This window comes from Panulirus ornatus, chromosome 46 (genome assembly GCF_036320965.1).
Source record: "Panulirus ornatus isolate Po-2019 chromosome 46, ASM3632096v1, whole genome shotgun sequence".
Taxonomy (NCBI): domain Eukaryota; kingdom Metazoa; phylum Arthropoda; class Malacostraca; order Decapoda; family Palinuridae; genus Panulirus; species Panulirus ornatus.
The window spans coordinates 31130843-31154842 of NC_092269.1; the positions used below are offsets into that span (position 1 = coordinate 31130843).

The 24000-nt window shown below is 40.4% G+C and overlaps 1 protein-coding gene and 1 long non-coding RNA gene across 3 annotated transcripts in view; one reads left to right on the forward strand and one right to left on the reverse strand.

Moving 5' to 3' along the window:
• Positions 1–24000, forward strand: part of LOC139763370 (uncharacterized) — a 210204-nt gene that overhangs the window by 130839 nt on the left and 55365 nt on the right. The window lies entirely within an intron of this gene.
• Positions 1–24000, reverse strand: part of LOC139763368 (uncharacterized) — a 200559-nt gene that overhangs the window by 43568 nt on the left and 132991 nt on the right. For both annotated transcript variants that reach the window (XM_071689388.1, XM_071689387.1), the window contains exon 8: positions 5489–5580. In XM_071689388.1, the coding sequence (XP_071545489.1) occupies positions 5489–5580 (92 nt within the window). The remainder of the gene's footprint in view (positions 1–5488; positions 5581–24000) is intronic.

Genomic DNA, 24000 nt, shown 5'->3' on the forward strand with positions numbered 1-24000 from the left:
ATTTCGCTTCCTTCATCCAATCAGCGTAGGGAGAAAACATGTTAAATACGTACTAGAAGAAGGGTCGCTTATATATAGATGTATAGCTATCTCTATTTTAGAGAACAGAGGGCCTTGTAGGTCTCTAGATAAAGTGGGATGGGGTTTCGAGACCGGGTTCTGAGAGCGGGTTTCGATATATGGAGTATTAGAAACCCAAGTACCAGTAGACCGTCTTACTATCCAGGGTTTCGAAACCACGATATAAGAGATTTTTACACTGTCGTAATTATAGAGAACCTTAGTGTTATATAGAGTTATAGACATCCTGCGTATGTAAGGTCATATACGCATGAACTTATAGATGATAGATTATAGCCTGGCGTAGCGTCTTGAGACCAGATTACGCATGCGTTCGTATGAGACCAGATTACGCATGCTTTCGTATGAGACCAGATGACGCATGCTTTCGTATGAGACCAGATTACGCATGCTTTCGTATGAGACCAGATGACGCATGCTTTCGTATGAGACCAGATGACGCATGCTTTCGTATGAGACCAGATGACGCATGCTTTCGTATGAGACCAGATTACGCATGCTTTCGTGTGAGACCAGATTACGCATGCTTTCGTATGAGACCAGATGACGCATGCTTTCGTATGAGACCAGATGACGCATGCTTTCGTATGAGACCAGATGACGCATGCTTTCGTATGAGACCAGATGACGCATGCTTTCGTATGAGACCAGATTACGCATGCTTTCGTATGAGACCAGATGACGCATGCTTTCGTATGAGACCAGATGACGCATGCTTTCGTATGAGACCAGATGACGCATGCTTTCGTATGAGACCAGATTACGCATGCTTTCGTATGAGACCAGATTACGCATGCTTTCGTGTGAGACCAGGTTACGCATGCTTTCGTATGAGACCAGATGACGCATGCTTTCGTGTGAGACCAGGTTACGCATGCTTTCGTATGAGACCAGATTACGCATGCTTTCGTGTGAGACCAGATTACGCATGCTTTCGTATGAGACCAGATTACGCATGCTTTCGTGTGAGACCAGATTACGCATGCTTTCGTGTGAGACCAGATGACGCATGCTTTCGTATGAGACCAGATGACGCATGCTTTCGTATGAGACCAGATGACGCATGCTTTCGTGTGAGACCAGGTTACGCATGCTTTCGTATGAGACCAGGTTACGCATGCTTTCGTATACGCAGGCGGAACGCTGAAATAACGGAGCCCATTACGTTTAACGAAGCCTCTCATTAGACGTTCGTTAATTCACTAATTAACAACAACAAGCTGGCTTAATTGCCCGATGATTACGACGAGTTGCGTAATTGGTCCACATGTGAATCTAATGATTCGAAAGGGAAGGAAATGGTGCGGCGAATGAATGAAGGAAGGAAGTACGAGATCCATGAAGGAAATAAGAATGAGATTCATGAAGGAAGCAGGAATGAGATTTATGAAGGAAGTAAGTACGAGATTCATGAAGGAAGTAATGAAGGAAGTAAGAATGAGATCCATGAAGGAAGTAAGAATGAGGTCCATGAAGGAAGTAATGAAGGAAGTAAGAATGAGATCCATGAAGGAAGTAATGAAGGAAGTAAGAATGAGATCCATGAAGGAAGTAAGAATGAGGTCCATGAAGGAAGTAATGAAGGAAGTAAGAATGAGATCCATGAAGGAAGTGAGAATGAGGTCCATGAAGGAAGTAATGAAGGAAGTAAGAATGAGATCCATGAAGGAAGTAAGAATGAGGTCCATGAAGGAAGTAATGAAGGAAGTAAGAATGAGATCCATGAAGGAAGTAATGAAGGAAGTAAGAATGAGATCCATGAAGGAAGTAATGAAGGAAGTAAGAATGAGATCCATGAAGGAAGTAATGAAGGAAGTAAGAATGAGATCCATGAAGGAAGTGGTGAAGGAAGTAAGAATGAGATCCATGAAGGAAGTAATGAAGGAAGTAAGAATGAGATCCATGAAGGAAGTGGTGAAGGAAGTAAGAATGAGATCCATGAAGGAAGTAATGAAGGAAGTAAGAATGAGATCCATGAAGGAAGTGGTGAAGGAAGTAAGAATGAGATCCATGAAGGAAGTAATGAAGGAAGTAAGAATGAGATCCATGAAGGAAGTGGTGAAGGAAGTAAGAATGAGATCCATGAAGGAAGTAATGAAGGAAGTAAGAATGAGGTCCATGAAGGAAGTAATGAAGGAAGTGAGAATGAGATCCATGAAGGAAGTGGTGATATATATAGTGAAGCGGGAAGACAATTAAGATTGGGTTGCCTCCACTCCTTCAAAAACATGGGAAAGAGAGAGTTCATGTATGGAAGACACACTCAGGTAGTGTGTTGAGTCTGTCTGTAACTCACGAACGACTCTTAAGGGGCTCTGTAGAGGAAAAGTCTGGGCTCTGTGGAGGGAGTCTGGACTCTGTAGAGGGGTTCTGGGCTCTGTAGAGGAAGTCTGGGCTCTGTAGAGGAAGTCTGGGCTCTGTGGAGGGAGTCTGGACTCTGTAGAGGGAGTCTGGGCTTTGTGGAGGGAGTCTGGAGGACTCTGTAGAGGGAGTCTGAACTCTGCAGAGGAAGTCTGGGCTCTATAGAGGAAGTCTGGTCTCTGTAGAGGGAGTCTGGGCTTTGTAGAGGGAGTCTGGTCTCTGTAGAGGGAGTCTGGCCTCTGTAGACGGAGTCTGGCCTCTGTAGACGGAGTCTGGACTCTGTAGAGAGAGTCTGGACTCTGTAGAGGGAGTCTGGCCTCTGTAGAGGGAGTCTGGGCTCTGTAGAGGGAGTCTGGGCTCTGTAGAGGGAGTTTTGCCTCTGTAGAGGGAGTCTGGGCTCTGTAGAGGGAGTCTGGCCTCTGTAGAGGGAGTCTGGCCTCTGTAGAGGGAGTCTGCGCTCTGTAGAGGGAGTCTGGCCTCTGTAGAGGGAGTCTGGCCTCTGTAGAGGGAGTCTGGCTTCTGTAGAGGGAGTCTGCGCTCTGTAGAGGGAGTCTGGCCTCTGTAGAGGGAGTCTGGCCTCTGTAGAGGGAGTCTGGACCCCTAAGAGGGAGTTTCTATGTCTTTCTATACTCGTTTCTCATCTGGGGATCATCTCGTCTATCACAGTTAGATCCTGTGTTCTAGTTAGAGAGATCTATTTTGGCGCGTTCTATAGAAAGCACGACACATGGTGTGTACTGGATATAGAAGTTAGAACTTCTTGAATGTTTTCCATAGCTAATAAAACTGTGGACTGGGTATAGAACCTTATAGCGTCTGTGATATTAGCTATAGCTAGCAAGACAGAATGTGGACTGAGTGTAGATTATAGTTTCTATAGTGTCTCCTATAGCAAGCAAAAGAAAACTCTGTACTGTCTATAGAATTGATAGCTTTTCTATGCCTTCTATAACAAGAAAGACAAAACCCAGTTTGCTGGTGGGTATGAAAAGTGCTGGAGGGTAGAAGGGTTTCACGAGATAAAGTGAATTGGAGCAATGTGGTATACAGGGGTCGACGTGCTGTGAGTGGAATGAACCAACCAGGGTATGTGAAGCGATCGGGTGTAAACCACGGAGGGTCTGTGGGGCCTGGTTGTGGTTAGGGAACTGTGGTTATGATGCATTACACATGATGGCTAAGACACAGGACGTGAGGGGAATATGGCCCTTTCTTCATCTGTTCCTGACGCTACCTCGCTCACGTGGGAAACAGGGAACACACATGTCAAAAAGGAAAAAGTATATAAACATGTATTTATGAATGTATGTATTTATATGATTAACTTCATGTTGATTTCTTGAATACAAAAAGGCAACGTGAGGGAATTGAGAAGGGGGTGTGGGGGTATACGTGAGGGAGTTGAGGAGGGGGAGGTATACATGAGGGAGTTGAGGAGGGGGAGGTATACGTGAGGGAGTTGAGGAGGGGGAGGTATACGTGAGGGAGTTGGGGAGGGGGAGGTATACGTGAGGGATTTGAGGAGGGGGTATATGTGAGGGAATTGAGGAGGGGGAGGTATACGTGAGGGAGTTGAGGAGGGGGAGGTATACATGAGGGAGTTGAGGAGGGGGAGGTATACGTGAGGGAGTTGAGGAGGGGGAGGTATACATGAGGGAGTTGAGGAGGGGGAGGTATACGTGAGGGATTTGAGGAGGGGGAGGTATACATGAGGGAGTTGAGGAGGGGAGGTATACTGAGGGAGTTGAGGAGGGGAGGTATACTGAGGGAGTTGAGGAGGGGAGGTATACTGAGGGAGTTGAGGAGGGGGTATACGTGAGGGAGTTGGGGAAGGGGGAGTATACGGAGGGATTTAGGGTAGTATACGTGAGGGAATGTGAAGGAGGGAGTATTAACAGATGAGGGAGTTTAAGAGATTGAGGGGGAGGTATACTGAGGATTGAGGAGGGGCTAACTGAGGGAATTGAGAGGAGGGGGGAGGTATACGTGAGGGAGTTGAGGAGGGGAGGTATACATGAGGGAGTTGAGGAGGGGGAGGATACGTGAGGGAGTTGAGGAGGGGGAGGTATACTGAGGGAGTTGGAGGAGGGGGAGGTATACGTGAGGGATTTGAGGAGGGGGGTATAGTGAGGGATTGAGGAGGGGGAGGTATACGTGAGGGAGTTGAGGAGGGGGAGGTATACATGAGGGAGTTGAGGAGGGGGAGGTATACGTGAGGGAGTTGAGGAGGGGGAGGTATACATGAGGGAGTTGAGGAGGGGGAGGTATACGTGAGGGAGTTGAGGAGGGGGAGGTATACGTGAGGGAGTTGAGGAGGGGGAGGTATACATGAGGGAGTTGAGGAGGGGGAGGTATACGTGAGGGAGTTGAGGAGGGGGAGGTATACGTGAGGGAGTTGAGGAGGGGGGAGGTATACGTGAGGGAGTTGAGGGAGGGGGAGGTATACATGAGGGAGTTGAGGAGGGGGTATACAGTGAGGGAGTTGAGGAGGGGGTTATACGTGAGGGAGTTGAGGAGGGGGGGGTATACATGAGGGAGTTGAGGAGGAGGGGGTATACGTGAGGGAGTTGAGGAGGGGGAGGTATACGTGAGGGAGTTGAGGAGGAGGGGGTATACATGAGGGAGTTGAGGAGGGGAGGTATACGTGAGGGAGTTGAGGAGGGGGAGGTATACGTGAGGGAGTTGAGTTGAGGAGGGGGAGGTATACGTGAGGGAGTTGAGGAGGGGGAGGTATACGTGAGGGAGTTGAGGAGGGGAAGGTATACGTGAGGGAGTTGAGGAGGGGGAGGTATACATGAGGGAGTTGAGGAAGAGGGAGGTATACATGAGGGAGTTGAGGAAGAGGGAGGTATACATGAGGGAGTTGAGGAAGGGGAGGTATACATGAGGGAGTTGAGGAGGGGAGGTATACATGAGGGAGTTGAGGAGGGGGAGGTATACGTGAGGGAGTTGAGGAAGAGGAGGTATACGTGAGGGAGTTGAGGAGGGGGAGGTATACGTGAGGGAGTTGAGGAGGGGGGGGTGTGTTACATGCTCTCCATCCTACCTGAAGTAGAAGAATATCAGGAGGGAGACGGCCAGGGCGATCAACGAGACGGAGTAGCCAGCTATGTAGATGGTGTTGATCAGTCGACGCATCTGCCAGGGAAGGAGGAGGGAGAGATAGATGGAGGTTAGCAGAGTGTGTGTCTTCTCTCTCTCTCTCTCTCTCTCTCTCTCTCTCTCTCTCTCTCTCTCACTCTCTCTCTCTCTCTCTCTCTCTCTCTCTCTCTCTCTCTCTCTCTCTCTCGAGGACATGGGCAATGCAGACAGCGTACACACATTCAACGACGTGTGTGGCAGGAGCTGGTATATAAAGAGATGGACAGGAGGAGGAGGAAGAGGAGGAGGGGCGGGAGAGAGGGGGGGCTTACTTTGCCCCCCCATCCACCAGTGTCAAACTCCCTCCCCATACAAGTGCAAGATAGATAATTGACTGCCTTAACTGCTCGAGTGTGGGTGGTTTTGTAACGAGTGGTGTGGTTTTCGGTGGGGTTTGTCCAATGTCGGTGGACAAGGGAAGCAAATGGGGCATCCGGTAATTGTTGTGGGGGCCTTGTTGTGTGTGTGTGTAGTGGAGTTAAGCAGGTTTCTCATGTTGAAGGCATGGATGGGTGAGAGCAGGGAGGTGAGGCGTGGTTTAGGGTGGAGCTTTGAATGTGTTTGGAAAGGAGGTTTGAACAGGGATTTTTATCCTAGTCCAATGGTGATGTTTGTGGGATGGGAAGCAGATGGCAAGTGTGTGTGTGTTGTGTGTGTGTTTCTCTGTAATGTAGGGTTGCTGTTGAGTGCAGACACTAGACATACGTACATATATATACATACATACATACATACATATATACGTATATACCATTAGACATACAAATATAGATATAATTCATTATTTTTTCCCCTATCTCATACATACATTCAGATGCCTATATTTCTACACTCGTCATCTGAAATACCAATCTATCCATAATCCATATCCGTCTATATCTATACCCATCTATATCCATATCTGACTATATCTATACCCATCTATATCCATATCTGTCTATATGTATACCCATCTATATCCATATCCGTCTATATCTATACCCATCTATATCCATATCTGACTATATCTATACCCATCTATATCCATATCTGTCTATATCTATACCCATCTATATCCATATCTGTCTATATGTATACCCATCTATATCCATATCCGTCTATATCTATACCCATCTATATCCATATCTGACTATATCTATACCCATCTATATCCATATCCGTCTATATCTATACCCATCTATATCCATATCTGTCTATATCTGTACCCATCTATAATCCATATCTGTCTATATCTATACCCATCTATATCCATATCTGTCTATATCTATACCCATCTATATCCATATCTGTCTATATCTATACCCATCTATATCCATATCTGTCTATATCTATACCCATCTATATCCATATCTGTCTATATCTATACCCATCTATATCCATATCTGTCTATATCTATACCCATCTATATCCATATCCGTCTATATCTATACCCATCTATAATCCATATCCGTCTATATCTATACCCATCTATATCCATATCTGTCTATATCTATACCCATCTATATCCATATCTGTCTATATCTATACCCATCTATATCCATATCTGTCTATATCTATACCCATCTATATCCATATCTGTCTATATCTATACCCATCTATATCCATATCTGTCTATATCTATACCCATCTATATCCATATCTGTCTATATCTATACCCATCTATATCCATATCTATGTATGTCAGTTCCCTGTAGCTATCTATCCATTCCTAATCTGCCTCACAGATAGACTCTGGATTGGATCCCAGTCTTGGAAGAGGTTTCTAATCCTCCTTTGTGGGCCCTTGGTTACACACACCAGCCTCCACGTTTCCCCCATAAGAGGTGAGCGTCCGAGGTAGCCAAGCCAGACGTCAGAAAATGGGAGACAGGGTGGGTCCGGCGAACGCCATTAAAGAAGACAATAAGATCCGCTGTTTCTGGCCCTGAGAAATAATTCCTTTCTGGCCCTGAGAAATAATTCCTTTCTGGCCCTGGGAAATAATTCCTTTCTGGCCCTGGGAAATAATTCCTTTCTGGCCCTGAGAAATAATTCCTTTCTGGCCCTGAGAAATAATTCCTTTCTGGCCCTGGGAAATAATTCCTTTCTGGCCCTGAGAAATAATTCCTTTCTGGCCCTGAGAAATCATTCCTTTCTGGCCCTGAGAAATAATTCCTTTCTGGCCCTGAGAAATAATTCCTTTCTGGCCCTAAGAAATAATTCCTTTCTGGCCCTGAGAAATAATTCCTTTCTGGCCCTGAGAAATAATTCCTTTCTGGCCCTGAGAAATAATTCCTTTCTGGCCCTGAGAAATAATTCCTTTCTGGCCCTGAGAAATAATTCCTTTCTGGCCCTGGGAAATAATTCCTTTCTGGCCCTGGGAAATAATTCCTTTCTGGCCCTGAGAAATCATTCCTTTCTGGCCCTGAGAAATAATTCCTTTCTGGCCCTGGGAAATAATTCCTTTCTGGCCCTGAGAAATAATTCCTTTCTGGCCCTGAGAAATCATTCCTTTCTGGCCCTGAGAAATAATTCCTTTCTGGCCCTGAGAAATAATTCCTTTCTGGCCCTAAGAAATAATTCCTTTCTGGCCCTGAGAAATAATTCCTTTCTGGCCCTGAGAAATAATTCCTTTCTGGCCCTGAGAAATAATTCCTTTCTGGCCCTGAGAAATAATTCCTTTCTGGCCCTGAGAAATAATTCCTTTCTGGCCCTGAGAAATCATTCCTTTCTGGCCCTGAGAAATCATTCCTTTCTGGCCCTGAGAAATCATTCCTTTCTGGCCCTGAGAAATAATTCCTTTCTGGCCCTGAGAAATAATTCATTTCTGGCCCTGAGAAATAATTCCTTTCTGGCCCTGAGAAATCATTCCTTTCTGGCCCTGAGAAATAATTCCTTTCTGGCCCTGAGAAATAATTCATTTCTGGCCCTGAGAAATAATTCCTTTCTGGCCCTGAGAAATAATTCCTTTCTGGCCCTGAGAAATAATTCATTTCTGGCCCTGAGAAATAATTCCTTTCTGGCCCTGAGAAATAATTCATTTCTGGCCCTGAGAAATAATTCCTTTCTGGCCCTGAGAAATAATTCATTTCTGGCCCTGAGAAATAATTCCTTTCTGGCCCTGAGAAATAATTCCTTTCTGGCCCTGAGAAATAATTCCTTTCTGGCCCTGAGAAATAATTCATTTCTAGCCCTGAGAAATAATTCATTTCGCCTCTTCGTCATTATAATGATTATAGCAAAATGATTAGGATGATTAAAGCCATCATAGGATAATAGCCTTGATGATGATGATTGTATGATAATAATGATGATGATAGTGATTATATGGATGATAATCATTGTATGATCATTTGATAATGATGATGATTGTATGATAATAATAATGATGATAGTGATTATATGGATGATAATCATTGTATGATCATTTGATAATGATGATGATTGTATGATAATAATAATGATGATAGTGATTATATGGATGATAATCATTGTATGATCATTTGATAATGATGATGATTGTATGATAATAATAATGATGATAGTGATTATATGGATGATAATCATTGTATGATCATTTGATAATGATGATGATTGTATGATAATAATAATGATGATAGTGATTATATGGATGATAATCATTGTGTGATCATTTGGGGATGATGATAATGATCATTGTATGATAATAATAATGATGATAGTGATTATATGGATGATAATCATTGTATGATCATTTGGGGATGATGATGATGATTGTATGATAATAATGATGATGATAGTGATTATATGGATGATGATCATTGTATGATCATTTGGGGATGATGATAATGATCATTGTATGATAATAATGATGATGATAGTGATTATATGGATGATGATCATTGTATGATCATTTGGGGATGATGATAATGATCATTGTATGATAATAATGATGATGATAGTGATTATATGGATGATGATCATTGTATGATCATTTGGGGATGATGATAATGATCATTGTATGATAATAATAATGATGATAGTGATTATATGGATGATAATCATTGTATGATCATTTGGGGATGATGATAATGATCATTGTATGATAATAATAATGATGATAGTGATTATATGGATGATAATCATTGTATGATCATTTGATAATGATGATGATTGTATGATGATAATAATAATGATAGTGATTATATGGATGATAATCATTGTATGATCATTTGGGGATGATAATGATGATCATTGTATGATAATAATAATGATGATAGTGATTATATGGATGATAATCATTGTATGATCATTTGGGGATGATGATAATGATCATTGTATGATAATAATAATGATGATAGTGATTATATGGATGATAATCATTGTATGATCATTTGATAATGATGATGATTGTATGATGATAATAATAATGATAGTGATTATATGGATGATAATCATTGTATGATCATTTGGGGATGATAATGATGATCATTGTATGATAATAATAATGATGATAGTGATTATATGGATGATAATCATTGTATGATCATTTGGGGATGATGATGATGATTGTATGATAATAATAATGATGATAGTGATTATATGGATGATGATCATTGTATGATCATTTAGGGATGATGATGATGATGATTGTATGATAATAATGATGATGATAGTGATTATATGGATGATGATCATTGTATGATCATTTGATAATGATGATGATTGTATGATGATAATAATAATGATAGTGATTATATGGATGATAATCATTGTATGATCATTTGGGGATGATAATGATGATCATTGTATGATAATAATAATGATGATAGTGATTATATGGATGATAATCATTGTATGATCATTTGGGGATGATGATAATGATCATTGTATGATAATAATAATGATGATAGTGATTATATGGATGATGATCATTGTATGATCATTTAGGGATGATGATGATGATGATTGTATGATAATAATGATGATGATAGTGATTATATGGATGATGATCATTGTATGATCATTTAGGGATGATGATGATGATGATTGTATGATAATAATGATGATGATAGTGATTATATGGATGATAATCATTGTATGATCATTTAGGGATGATGATGATGATGATTGTATGATAATAATAATGATGATAGTGATTATATGGATGATGATCATTGTATGATCATTTAGGGGATGATGATGATGATGATTGTATGATAGTAATGATACTGATAGTGATTATATGGATGATAATCATTGTATGATCATTTAGGGATGATTATGATTGTATGATAATAATAATGATGATAGTGATTATATGGATGATAATCATTGTATGATCATTTAGGGATGATTATGATTGTATGATAATAATAATGATGATAGTGATTATATGGATGATAATCATTGTATGATCATTTGATAATGATGATGATTGTATGATAATAATAATGATGATAGTGATTATATGGATGATAATCATTGTATGATCATTTGATAATGATGATGATTGTATGATAATAATAATGATGATAGTGATTATATGGATGATAATCATTGTATGATCATTTGATAATGATGATGATTGTATGATAATAATAATGATGATAGTGATTATATGGATGATAATCATTGTATGATCATTTGATAATGATGATGATTGTATGATGATAATAATAATGATAGTGATTATATGGATGATAATCATTGTATGATCATTTGGGGATGATAATGATGATCATTGTATGATAATAATAATGATGATAGTGATTATATGGATGATAATCATTGTATGATCATTTGGGGATGATGATAATGATCATTGTATGATAATAATAATGATGATAGTGATTATATGGATGATAATCATTGTATGATCATTTGATAATGATGATGATTGTATGATGATAATAATAATGATAGTGATTATATGGATGATAATCATTGTATGATCATTTGGGGATGATAATGATGATCATTGTATGATAATAATAATGATGATAGTGATTATATGGATGATAATCATTGTATGATCATTTGGGGATGATGATAATGATCATTGTATGATAATAATAATGATGATAGTGATTATATGGATGATGATCATTGTATGATCATTTAGGGATGATGATGATGATGATTGTATGATAATAATGATGATGATAGTGATTATATGGATGATGATCATTGTATGATCATTTAGGGATGATGATGATGATGATTGTATGATAATAATGATGATGATAGTGATTATATGGATGATAATCATTGTATGATCATTTAGGGATGATGATGATGATGATTGTATGATAATAATAATGATGATAGTGATTATATGGATGATGATCATTGTATGATCATTTAGGGGATGATGATGATGATGATTGTATGATAGTAATAATACTGATAGTGATTATATGGATGATAATCATTGTATGATCATTTAGGGATGATTATGATTGTATGATAATAATAATGATGATAGTGATTATATGGATGATAATCATTGTATGATCATTTAGGGGATGATGATGATGATGATTGTATGATAGTAATAATACTGATAGTGATTATATGGATGATAATCATTGTATGATCATTTAGGGATGATTATGATTGTATGATAATAATAATGATGATAGTGATTATATGGATGATAATCATTGTATGATCATTTAGGGATGATTATGATTGTATGATAATAATAATGATGATAGTGATTATATGGATGATAATCATTGTATGATCATTTAGGGATGATGATGATTGTATGATAATAATAATGATGATAGTGATTATATGGATGATAATCATTGTATGATCATTTAGGGGAAAAAAAAAAAAGAAACACATACATGAAACTTCGTGATATGAGGATGATAAAATGTGAAGGTAATTCCGCCATTTAACACCCGCGAGGGATTCGTAATCCCAGGGATTTGTGTCTCCCACCTCGGGATGACTGACATCCCTCCCACTGCTCCCTCCTCCTCCACCACATAGACCTTGGCTGTAGCTACATCTCACACTAGTATATATATATATATATATATATATATATATATATATATATATATATATATATATATATATATATATAAACTCTCTCTTGTTATCTACCTGTCCCTGGTATCTACTTGTTCCTGGTATCTACCTGTTCTTGGTGTCTACTTGTTCCTGGTATCTACCTGTTCTTGGTATCTACCTGTTCTTCGTATCTACCTGTTCTTGGTATCTACCTGTTCTTGGTGTCTACCTGTTCTTGGTGTCTACTTGTTCTTGGTGTCTACCTGTTCCTGGTATCTACCTGTTCCTGGTATCTACCTGTTCTTGGTATCTACCTGTTCCTGGTATCTACCTGTTCCTGGTATCTACCTGTTCCTGGTATCTACCTGTTCCTGGTATCTACCTGTTCCTGGTATGTACCTATTCCTGGTATCTACCTATTCCTGGTATCTACCTGTTCCTGGTATCTACCTGTTCTTGGTATCTACCTGATCCTGGTATCTACCTGTTCCTGGTATCTACCTGTTCTTGGTGTCTACTTGTTCTTGGTATCTACCTGTTCCTGGTATCTACCTGTTCCTGGTATCTACCTGTTCTTGGTATCTACTTGTTCCTGGTATCTACCTGTTCTTGGTATCTACCTGTTCTTGGTATCTACCTGTTCTTGGTATCTACTTGTTCCTGGTATCTACCTGTTCCTGGTATCTACCTGTTCTTGGTGTCTACTTGTTCCTGATATCTACTTGTTCCTAGTGTCTACCTGTTCTTGGTATCTACTTGTTCCTGATATCTACTTGTTCCTGGTGTCTACCTGTTCTTGGTATCTACCTGTTCCTGGTATCTACTTGTTCTTCGTATCTACTTATGCCTGGTATCTACTTGTTCCTGGTATCTACCTATTCCTGGTATCTACTTGTTCCTGATATCTACTTGTTCCTGGTGTCTACCTGTTCTTGGTATCTACTTGTTCCTGATATCTACTTGTTCCTGGTGTCTACCTGTTCTTGGTATCTACCTGTTCCTGGTATCTACTTGTTCTTCGTATCTACTTATGCCTGGTATCTACTTGTTCCTGGTATCTACCTATTCCTGGTATCTACCTGTTCTTGGTATCTTCCTATTCCTGGTATCTACCTGTTCCTGGTATCTACCTGTTCCTGGTATCTACCTATTCCTGGTATCTACCTATTCCTGGTATCTACCTGTTCTTGGTATCTTCCTATTCCTGGTATCTACCTGTTCCTGGTATCTACCTGTTCCTGGTATCTACCTATTCCTGGTATCTACCTATTCCTGGTATCTACCTGTTCCTGGTATCTACCTATTCCTGGTATCTACCTGTTCTTGGTATCTACCTGTTCCTGGTATCTACCTGTTCCTGGTATCTACCTGTGCCTGGTATCTACCTGTTCCTGGTATCTACCTGTTCCTGGTATCTACCTGTGCCTGGTATCTACCTGTTCCTGGTATCTACCTATTCCTGGTATCTACCTGTGCCTGGTATCTACCTGTTCCTGGTATCTACCTATTCCTGGTATCTACCTGTGCCTGGTATCTACCTGTTCCTGGTATCTACTTGTTCTTCGTATCTACTTATGCCTGGTATCTACTTGTTCCTGGTATCTACCTATTCCTGGTATCTACCTGTTCTTGGTATCTACCTGTTCTTGGTATCTACCTATTCCTGGTATCTACCTGTTCTTGGTATCTACCTATTCCTGGTATCTACCTATTCCTGGTATCTACCTGTGCCTGGTATCTACCTATTCCTGGTATCTACCTGATCCTGGTATCTACCTGTTCCTGGTATCTACCTATTCCTGGTATCTACCTGATCCTGGTATCTACCTGTTCCTGGTATCTACCTATTCCTGGTATCTACCTGTGCCTGGTATCTACCTATTCCTGGTATCTACCTGATCCTGGTATCTACCTGTTCCTGGTATCTACCTATTCCTGGTATCTACCTGATCCTGGTATCTACCTGTTCCTGGTATCTACCTATTCCTGGTATCTACCTGTTCCTGGTATCTACCTATTCCTGGTATCTACCTGATCCTGGTATCTACCTGATCCTGGTATCTACCTGTTCCTGGTATCTACCTATTCCTGGTATCTACCTGTTCCTGGTATCTACCTATTCCTGGTATCTACCTATTCCTGGTATCTACCTGTTCCTGGTATCTACCTATTCCTGGTATCTACCTGTTCTTGGTATCTACCTGTTCCTGGTATCTACCTGTTCCTGGTATCTACCTGTGCCTGGTATCTACCTGTTCCTGGTATCTACCTGTTCCTGGTATCTACCTGTTCCTGGTATCTACCTGTGCCTGGTATCTACCTGTTCCTGGTATCTACCTATTCCTGGTATCTACCTGTGCCTGGTATCTACCTGTTCCTGGTATCTACCTATTCCTGGTATCTACCTGTGCCTGGTATCTACCTGTTCCTGGTATCTACTTGTTCTTCGTATCTACTTATGCCTGGTATCTACTTGTTCCTGGTATCTACCTATTCCTGGTATCTACCTGTGCTTGGTATCTACCTGTTCTTGGTTTCTACCTATTCCTGGTACCTACCTGTTCTTGGTATCTACCTATTCCTGGTATCTACCTATTCCTGGTATCTACCTGTGCCTGGTATCTACCTATTCCTGGTCTCTACCTGATCCTGGTATCTACCTGTTCCTGGTATCTACCTATTCCTGGTATCTACCTGATCCTGGTATCTACCTGTTCCTGGTATCTACCTATTCCTGGTATCTACCTGTGCCTGGTATCTACCTATTCCTGGTATCTACCTGATCCTGGTATCTACCTGTTCCTGGTATCTACCTATTCCTGGTATCTACCTGATCCTGGTATCTACCTGTTCCTGGTATCTACCTATTCCTGGTATCTACCTGTTCCTGGTATCTACCTATTCCTGGTATCTACCTATTCCTGGTATCTACCTGTGCCTGGTATCTACCTATTCCTGGTATCTACCTGATCCTGGTATCTACCTGTTCCTGGTATCTACCTATTCCTGGTATCTACCTGATCCTGGTATCTACCTGATCCTGGTATCTACCTGTTCCTGGTATCTACCTATTCCTGGTATCTACCTGTTCCTGGTATCAGCCTTGCCTTTTCTTTCCTTACACAAATGGCTCACCGGCCTTTCCTTTTCTTTTCCCCCCTTTTTTTTTCCTTTTCATCAACCTGGCCCTCTCTGAAGAGGAAGATAAACACAAACACACAAACACATAAACACACATTTGTTTGTGATCAGAAAAAGTATTGTGTAAGCTGGCTCGATGAGCGAAGCCAACCACGCTAATTGGTTTATTATGAAGGTGTCTGAATTTCTTTGTATAATTTCTTTTTCTTTTTTTTTTGGTTCGTATCACAAAAGAGATTTCCCTTTTTTTTTCCTTTTTTATTTCTTTGGCGAGTCAAGAGAAATGTAATTTTCACACACAGAGGAAACAATGATTGAGCGATATTATGTTTCGAGGTGTGTGTGTGTGTGTGTGTGTGTGTGTATGTGCGTGTGTGTGTGTGTGTGTGTGTGTGTGTGTGTATGTGTGTGTGTGTGTGTGTGTGTGTGTGTGTGTGTGTGTGTGTGGTGTGTGTGTGTGTGTGTGTGTGTGTGTGTGGTGTGTGTGTGTGTGTGTGTATGTGTGTGTGTGTGTGTGTGTGTGTGTATGTGCGTGTGTGTGTGTGTGTGTGTGTGTGTGTGTGTATGTGTGTGTGTGTGTGTGGTGTGTGTGTGTGTGTGTGTGTGTGGTGTGTGTGTGTGTGTGTGTGTGTGTGTGGTGTGTGTGTGTGTGTGTATGTGTGTGTGTGGTGTGTGTGTGTGTGTGTGTGTGTGGTGTGTGTGTGTGTGTGTGTGTGTGTGTGTGTGTGTGTGTCTGGTGTGTGTGTGTGTGTGGTGTGTGTGTGTGTGTGTGTGTGTGTGTGTGTGTGGTGTGTGTGTGTGTGTGTATGTGTGTGTGTGTGTGTGGTGTGTGTGTGTGTGTGTGTGTGTGTGTGTATGTGTGTGTGTCTGGTGTGTGTGTGTGTGTGTATGTGTGTGTGTGTGTGTGTGTATGTGTGTGTGTGTTTGTGTGTCTGGTGTGTGTGTGTGTGTGTGTGTGTGTATGTGTGTGTGTGTGTGTGTGTGTGTGTGTGTGTGTGTGTGTGTGTGGCCAGCAGTTCATTTGTATTGGGAGTTAGCAAATATCGAGAATATTCGGATTTAACAAATATCAAGAATATTGGGAGTTAACAGATATAGAGAAATATTCGTAAGTCACTAAATGTGTATAATATTATCTTGGGTGTGTGAGGGATATTCGGAATATTTCCTAGATATATTATGTATTTCTCGTACATATGGCTTAATCTACATATTGTTACATGTTGCTCAACCTAAACTTTAATAAAAAAAAAACTACATATTCACCAACTTTGTAGGTATTCAAAACTTTGTGGCTTATCATAAAAGTTGTATTGAAAGTATTATCTTAAAGTGTTTTTATTTAAGATATTTTTCTGATAATGATAAAAGTTTTATTGAAAGTATTATCTTAAAGTATTTTTATTTAAGATATTCTTCTGATAATGATAACTTTGAAGTTTTTGTTACCAATACTTTTTCTGGTGCTCGTATCTTGAAACTCTTGACTTGTACTTTTATCTTAAAACTTTTTACTTAAACTTTTAACTGCTACTTTTATCTTAAAATTTTTTGCTTGTACTTTTAACTACTACTTTTATCTTGAAACTTTTTACTTATACTTTTAACTGCTACTTTTATTTTGAAAGTTATTACTTATACTTTTAACTGCTACTTTTATCTTTAAACTTTTTACTTAAACTTTTAACTGCTAATTTTATCTTAAAACTTTTTACTTAAACTTTTAACTGCTACTTTTATCTTGAAACTTTTTACCTATACTTTTAACTGCTACCTTTATCTTGAAACTTTTACTTATACTTTTAACTGCTATTGTTATCTTAAAACTTTTTACTTATACTTTTGACTGCTACTTTTATCTCAAAACTTTATATTCAAAACTGCTACTTTTATCTTGAATCTATTTACTTGTACTTTTAACTACTTTTATCTTTTTTTTAACATATACTTTGAAGTGCTTCTTTTATCTTAAAACTTTTTATCTAAACTTTTAAGTGCTGCTTTTATCTTGGAACTTTTGATATATACTTTTAACTGCTATTTATATCTTAAAACTTTATACCTAGACTTTTCACCGATACTTATAATTCTCCCTTAATACTTTTTCATCAACACATTTTCTCCTAGTAGTATCCTAAAATTGATTTTACTTACACTTTTAAGCATATGAGTAATTTTTCTTACACTTTTAAGTATACGAGTCTTAATTTTACTTACACTTTTAAGTATACAAGTCTTAATAATTTTACTCACACTTTTAAGTATACAAGTCTTAATAATTTTACTTACACTTTTTAAGTATACGAATCTAAATAATTTTACTCACACTTTTAAGTATACAAGTCTTAATAATTTTACTTACACTTTTAAGTATACGAATCTAAATAATTTTACTTACACTTTTAAGTATACAAGTCTTAATAATTTTACTTACACTTTTAAGTATACAAGTCTTAATAATTTTACTTACACTTTTAAGTATACGAATCTAAATAATTTTACTCACCCTTTTAAGTATACAAGTCTTAATAATTTTACTTACACTTTTAAGTATACGAATTTTAAATTTACTCACACTTTTAGATAATTTTACTCACACTTTTAAGTATACGAGTCTTAATTTTACTCACACTTTTAAATAATTTTACTCACACTTTTAAGTATACGAGTCTTAATTTTACTCACACTTTTATAATTTTACTCACACTTTTAAATAATTTTACTCACACTTTTAAGTATACGAGTCTTAATTTTACTCACACTTTTAAGTATACGAGTCTTAATATTACTTACACTTTTAAGTATTTTACTCACACTTTTAAATAATTTAACTCACACTTTTGAATATACGAATCTTAATTTTATTTAGGAATACTTAATATCTCAGCTATTTTCTTCCTTCGTGTTGGTGAGCAAGACAGTTAACAATGGGTCTGGTGAGGCAAGGGTTAAACTCAACTACATATTAACTACAGGCTCTGGCCATTGGACTTTATATGACCCGAGAAAATGGGCTATTATGACACACCATTTATTTCTGAACCCATTTTCATCCCCCCTGGTCCCATTTATTCCCAAACCTGTTTATCCTGAACTTCCCTCATTTATGACCTCATTTATTCCTGACGCTGGTTTTTTGTTTTTGTTTGTTTGTTTTGGACCCTTGTTTATACATAATCTTATTTATTCTTGGTCTTGTTTATTCCTTATTTATTCCTGGCCCTCATTTATCCATAACCTTATTTATTTCTGGTGTTATTTATTCCTTATTTATTCCTGGCCCTCATTTATCCATAACCTTATTTATTCCTGACTTTATTTATTCATTTATTCATTTATCCCTGGGGATAGGGGAGAAAGAATACTTCCCACGTATTCCCTGCGTGTCGTAGAAGGCGACTAAAAGGGGAGGGAGCGGGGGGCTGGAAATCCTCCCCTCTCGTTTTTTTTTTTTTTAATTTTCCAAAAGAAGGAACAGAGAAGAGGGCCAGGTGAGGATTTTCCCTCTAAGGCCCAGTCCTCTGTTCTTAATGCTACCTCGCAAATGCGGGAAATGGCGAATCGTATGAAAAAAATTTATTCATTATTCATTCCTGGCCCTCATTTATTCCTTATTTATTCCTGACCTTCATTTATTCCTTATTCATTCCTTCCCCTTGTTTATTCTGATCTTATTTATTCCTTATTTATTCCTGACCCTCATTTATTTCCTTATTTATTCCTAACCCTCATTTATTCCTTATTTATTCCTAACCCTCATTTATTCATTATTTATTCCTGACCCTCATTTATTTCCTTATTCATTCCTGACCCTCATTTATTTCCTTATTTATTCCTGACCCTCATTTATTTCCTTATTTATTCCTAACCCTCATTTATTTCCTTATTTATTCCTAACCACCCCTCATTTATCCATAACCATAATTATTTATTCCTGCCTGCGGGGCCAATACTCAGCACAGCTGCTATTGGCAAATGAAAAGAAATGATTAATTCGCCTCGCAACTCTGTATGCATATTTTATGTACCCCTGTACCAGCTTGAAACATTTAATTAATACAGAGAAAAACTTGGCTTTTACGACATCCGGGTTTTGAGAGGGAGGGAGGGGGATGTTTAGTGAATCTCTCTGCCAAATGGTTTTGTCATTATGTGTTTTATTTGAAGTTTTATATTGTCTCTTATGGAATACGCTCTGTGAGAATTTCGCAATTGGCTCCCGTGGCTCGTAATTGGCTCCGTAATTCGTCTAATTGGTTCCCCTGATTTGGCGTATTTGGTCTCTGTAATGTTGAGAAAGAGGGGGAGGTGTAGATAAAGGGGTGTAGATGGTAGATTAGAGTGAAGGGATGGTGTCAGAAGGGGTAGATAGAGTGATGGGAGGTAGATTGAAATGGGTGGGGGAATACGAGCCAAATGGGTTTGGTTGGAATGTTCACGGTACGACCCCTTGAGCACGACGGTACGACCCCTTGAGCACGACGGTACGACCCCTTGAGCACGACGGTACGACCCCTTGAGCACGACGGTACGATTCTTGGAGCACGACGGTACGACCCCTTGAGCACGACGGTACGACCCTGTGAGCACGACGGTACGATCCTTGAGCACGACGGTACGACCCCTTGAGCACGACGGTACGACCCTTGAGCACGACGGTACGACCCTTTGAGCACGACGGTACGACCCTTGAGCACGACGGTACGACCCTTGAGCACGACGGTACGATTCTTGAGCACGACGGTACGACCCTTGAGCACGACGGTACGACCCTTGAGCACGACGGTACGATCCTTGAGCACGACGGTACGACCCTTGAGTACGACGGTACGATCCTTGAGCACGACGGTACGACCCTTGAGCACGACGGTACGATCCTTGAGCACGACGGTACGACCCTTGAGCACGACGGTACGACACTTGAGCACGACGGTACGACCCTTGAGCACGACGGTACGATTCTGGAGCACGACGGTACGATTCTTGAGCACGACGGTACGACCCTTGAGCACGACGGTACGATCCTTGAACACGACGGTACGATTCTGGAGCACGACGGTACGATTCTTGAGCACGACGGTACGACCCTTGAGCACGACGGTACGATCCTTGGAGCACGACGGTACGACCCTTGAGCACGACGGTACGATCCTTGAGCACGACGGTACGACCCTTGAGCACGACGGTACGACCCCTTGAGCACGACGGTACGATCCTTGAGCACGACGGTACGACCCTTGACCACGACGGTACGACCCTTTGAGCACGACGGTACGACCCTTGAGCACGACGGTACGACCCTTGAGCACGACGGTACGACCCTTGAGCACGACGGTACGACCCTTGAGCACGACGGTACGACCATTGGAGCACGACGGTACGACCCTTGACCACGACGGTACGACCATTAGAGCACGACGGTACGACTCCTTGACCACGACGGTACGACCCTTGAGTACGACGGTACGACCCTTAAATGCAACTTGGAACGCGTCGTTGTCAACACGACAGTGCACGATGGTACAAATACCTCGATAGATATGTTGACCTTTGACCTCTGACCTGTAAAGCCATCATGATCTATTTGAGCCTGACCCCCCCCCCCCCCCCAACAGTTGTTAGCGCGGAGCGCGCGTCTGTAATGTTATTATTACTACCACTACTACGTCGTCTGAATTTAATTGTGCTCTATAACCGGGTTATAGAGAGGTGGAGGGAAGGGGGGTTTTAGGCTATAACCGGGTTATAGAGAAGTGAGGGGAGGGAATGGGGTTTGGCTATAAACGGGTTATATAGAAGTGGGGGAAAAGGGTTTAGGCTATAACCGGGTTATATAGAAGTGGGGGGAGAAGGGTTTAGGCTATAACCGGGTTATATAGAAGTGGGGGTTGGGAAGGGGTTATGCTATAACCGGGTTATATAGAAGTAGGGGTTGGGAAGGGGTTATGCTATAACCGGGTTATATAGAAGTAGGGGTTGGGAAGGGGTTATGCTATAACCGGGTTATATAGAAGTGAGGGAAAAGGGTTTAGACTATAACCGGGTTATATAGAAGTGGTGGGAAGGGTTTTATGCTATAACCGGGTTATATAGAAGTGGAGGGGGAAGGGTTTTAGGCTATAACCGGGTTATATAGAAGTGGGGAGAAAAGGGTTTAGGCTATAACCGGGTTATATAGAAGTGGAGGGGAAGGGGTTAGGCTATAACCGGGTTAAAGAGAAGTGAGGAAGAAGGGGTCATGCTATAACCGGGTTATATAGAAGTGAGGAAGAAGGGATTAGGCTATAACCGGGTTATATAGAAGTGAGGAAGAAGGGATTAGGCTATAACCGGGTTATATAGAAGTGGTGGGAAGGGGGTTTAGGCTATAACCGGGTTATATAGAAGTGAGGAAGAAAGGGTCATGCTATAACCGTGTTATATAGAAGTGAGGAAGAAGGGGTTAGGCTATAACCGGGTTATATAGAAGTGGTGGGAAGGTAAGTTATTTATGTATTTATGTAAGTTATTTATGTGTTTATGTAAGTTATTTATGTATTTATGTAAGTTATTTATGTATTTATGTAAGTTATTTATGTGTTTATGTAAGTTATTTATGTATTTATGTAAGTTATTTATGTGTTTATGTAAGTTATTTATGTATTTATGTAAGTTATTTATGTGTTTATGTAAGTTATTTATGTATTTATGTAAGTTATTTATGTATTTATGTAAGTTATTTATGTATTTATGTAAGTTATTTATTCACGATGTAGGGGAAGGAAAAAAAATGTAGAATTTATGAATGGAATTAAATCACAGATGTCGGCCTGTTAAATCCCCCCCACCCCCAGAGATTTATGATGCTAAATCCTCCTTCCCCAGAGATTTATGATGCTAAATCCTCCTTCCCCAGAGATTTATGATGCTAAATCCTCCTTCCCCAGAGATTTATGGTGCCAAATCCTCCTCCCCCAGAGATTTATGGTGCTAGTTCCTCCCCCAGAGATTTGATGCTAAATCCTCCCCCAGAGATTCTTGTTAAATCCCCCACCTAGAGATTTATGATGGTAGTTCCTTTCCCCCAGAGATTCATGGCGCTAAATCCCCCCCAGAGATTTATGATGCTAAGTCCTCCTTCCCCAGAGATTTATGATGCTAAATCCTCCTCCCCCTGAGATTTATGATGCCAAATCCTCCTTCCCCAGAGGTTTATGATGCTAAATCCTCCTCCCCCTGAGATTTATGATGCTAAATCCTCCTTCCCCAGAGATTTATGATGCTAAATCCTCCTCCCCTGAGATTTATGATGCTAAATCCTCCTTCCCCAGAGATTTATGATGCTAAATCCTCCTCCCCCTGAGATTTATGATGCTAAATCCTCCTTCCCCAGAGATTTATGATGCTAAATCCTCCTTCCCCAGAGATTTATGGTGCTAAATCCTCCTTCCCCAGAGATTTATGATGCTAAATCCTCCTTCCCCAGAGATTTATGATGCTAAATCCTCCTTCCCCAGAGATTTATGATGCTAAATCCTCCTCCCCCTGAGATTTATGATGCTAAATCCTCCTCCCCCTGAGATTTATGATGCTAAATCCTCCTTCCCCAGAGGTTTATGATTCTAAATCCTCCTTCCCCAGAGATTTATGATGCTAAATCCTCCTCCCCCTGAGATTTATGATGCTAAATCCTCCTTCCCCAGAGGTTTATGGTGCCAAATCCTCCTTCCCCAGAGATTTATGATGCTAAATCCTCCTTCCCCAGAGATTTATGATGCTAAATCCTCCTTCCCCAGAGATTTATGGTGCTAAATCCTCCTTCCCCAGAGATTTATGATGCTAAATCCTCCTTCCCCAGAGATTTATGATGCTAAATCCTCCTTCCCCAGAGATTTATGATGCTAAATCCTCCTCCCCCTGAGATTTATGATGCTAAATCCTCCTCCCCCTGAGATTTATGATGCTAAATCCTCCTTCCCCAGAGGTTTATGATTCTAAATCCTCCTTCCCCAGAGATTTATGATGCTAAATCCTCCTCCCCCAGAGATTTATGAGGCTAGTTCCTCCCCCAGAGATTTGATGCTAAATCCTCCTCCCCCTGAGATTTATGATGCTAAATCCTCCTTCCCCAGAGGTTTATGATTCTAAATCCTCCTCCCCCAGAGATTTATGGTGCTAAATCCTTCCCCCCCAGAGATTTATGAGGCTAGTTCCTCCCCCAGAGATTTGATGCTAAATCCTCCCCCAGAGATTCTTGTTAAATCCCCCACCTAGAGATTTATGATGGTAGTTCCTTTCCCCCAGAGATTC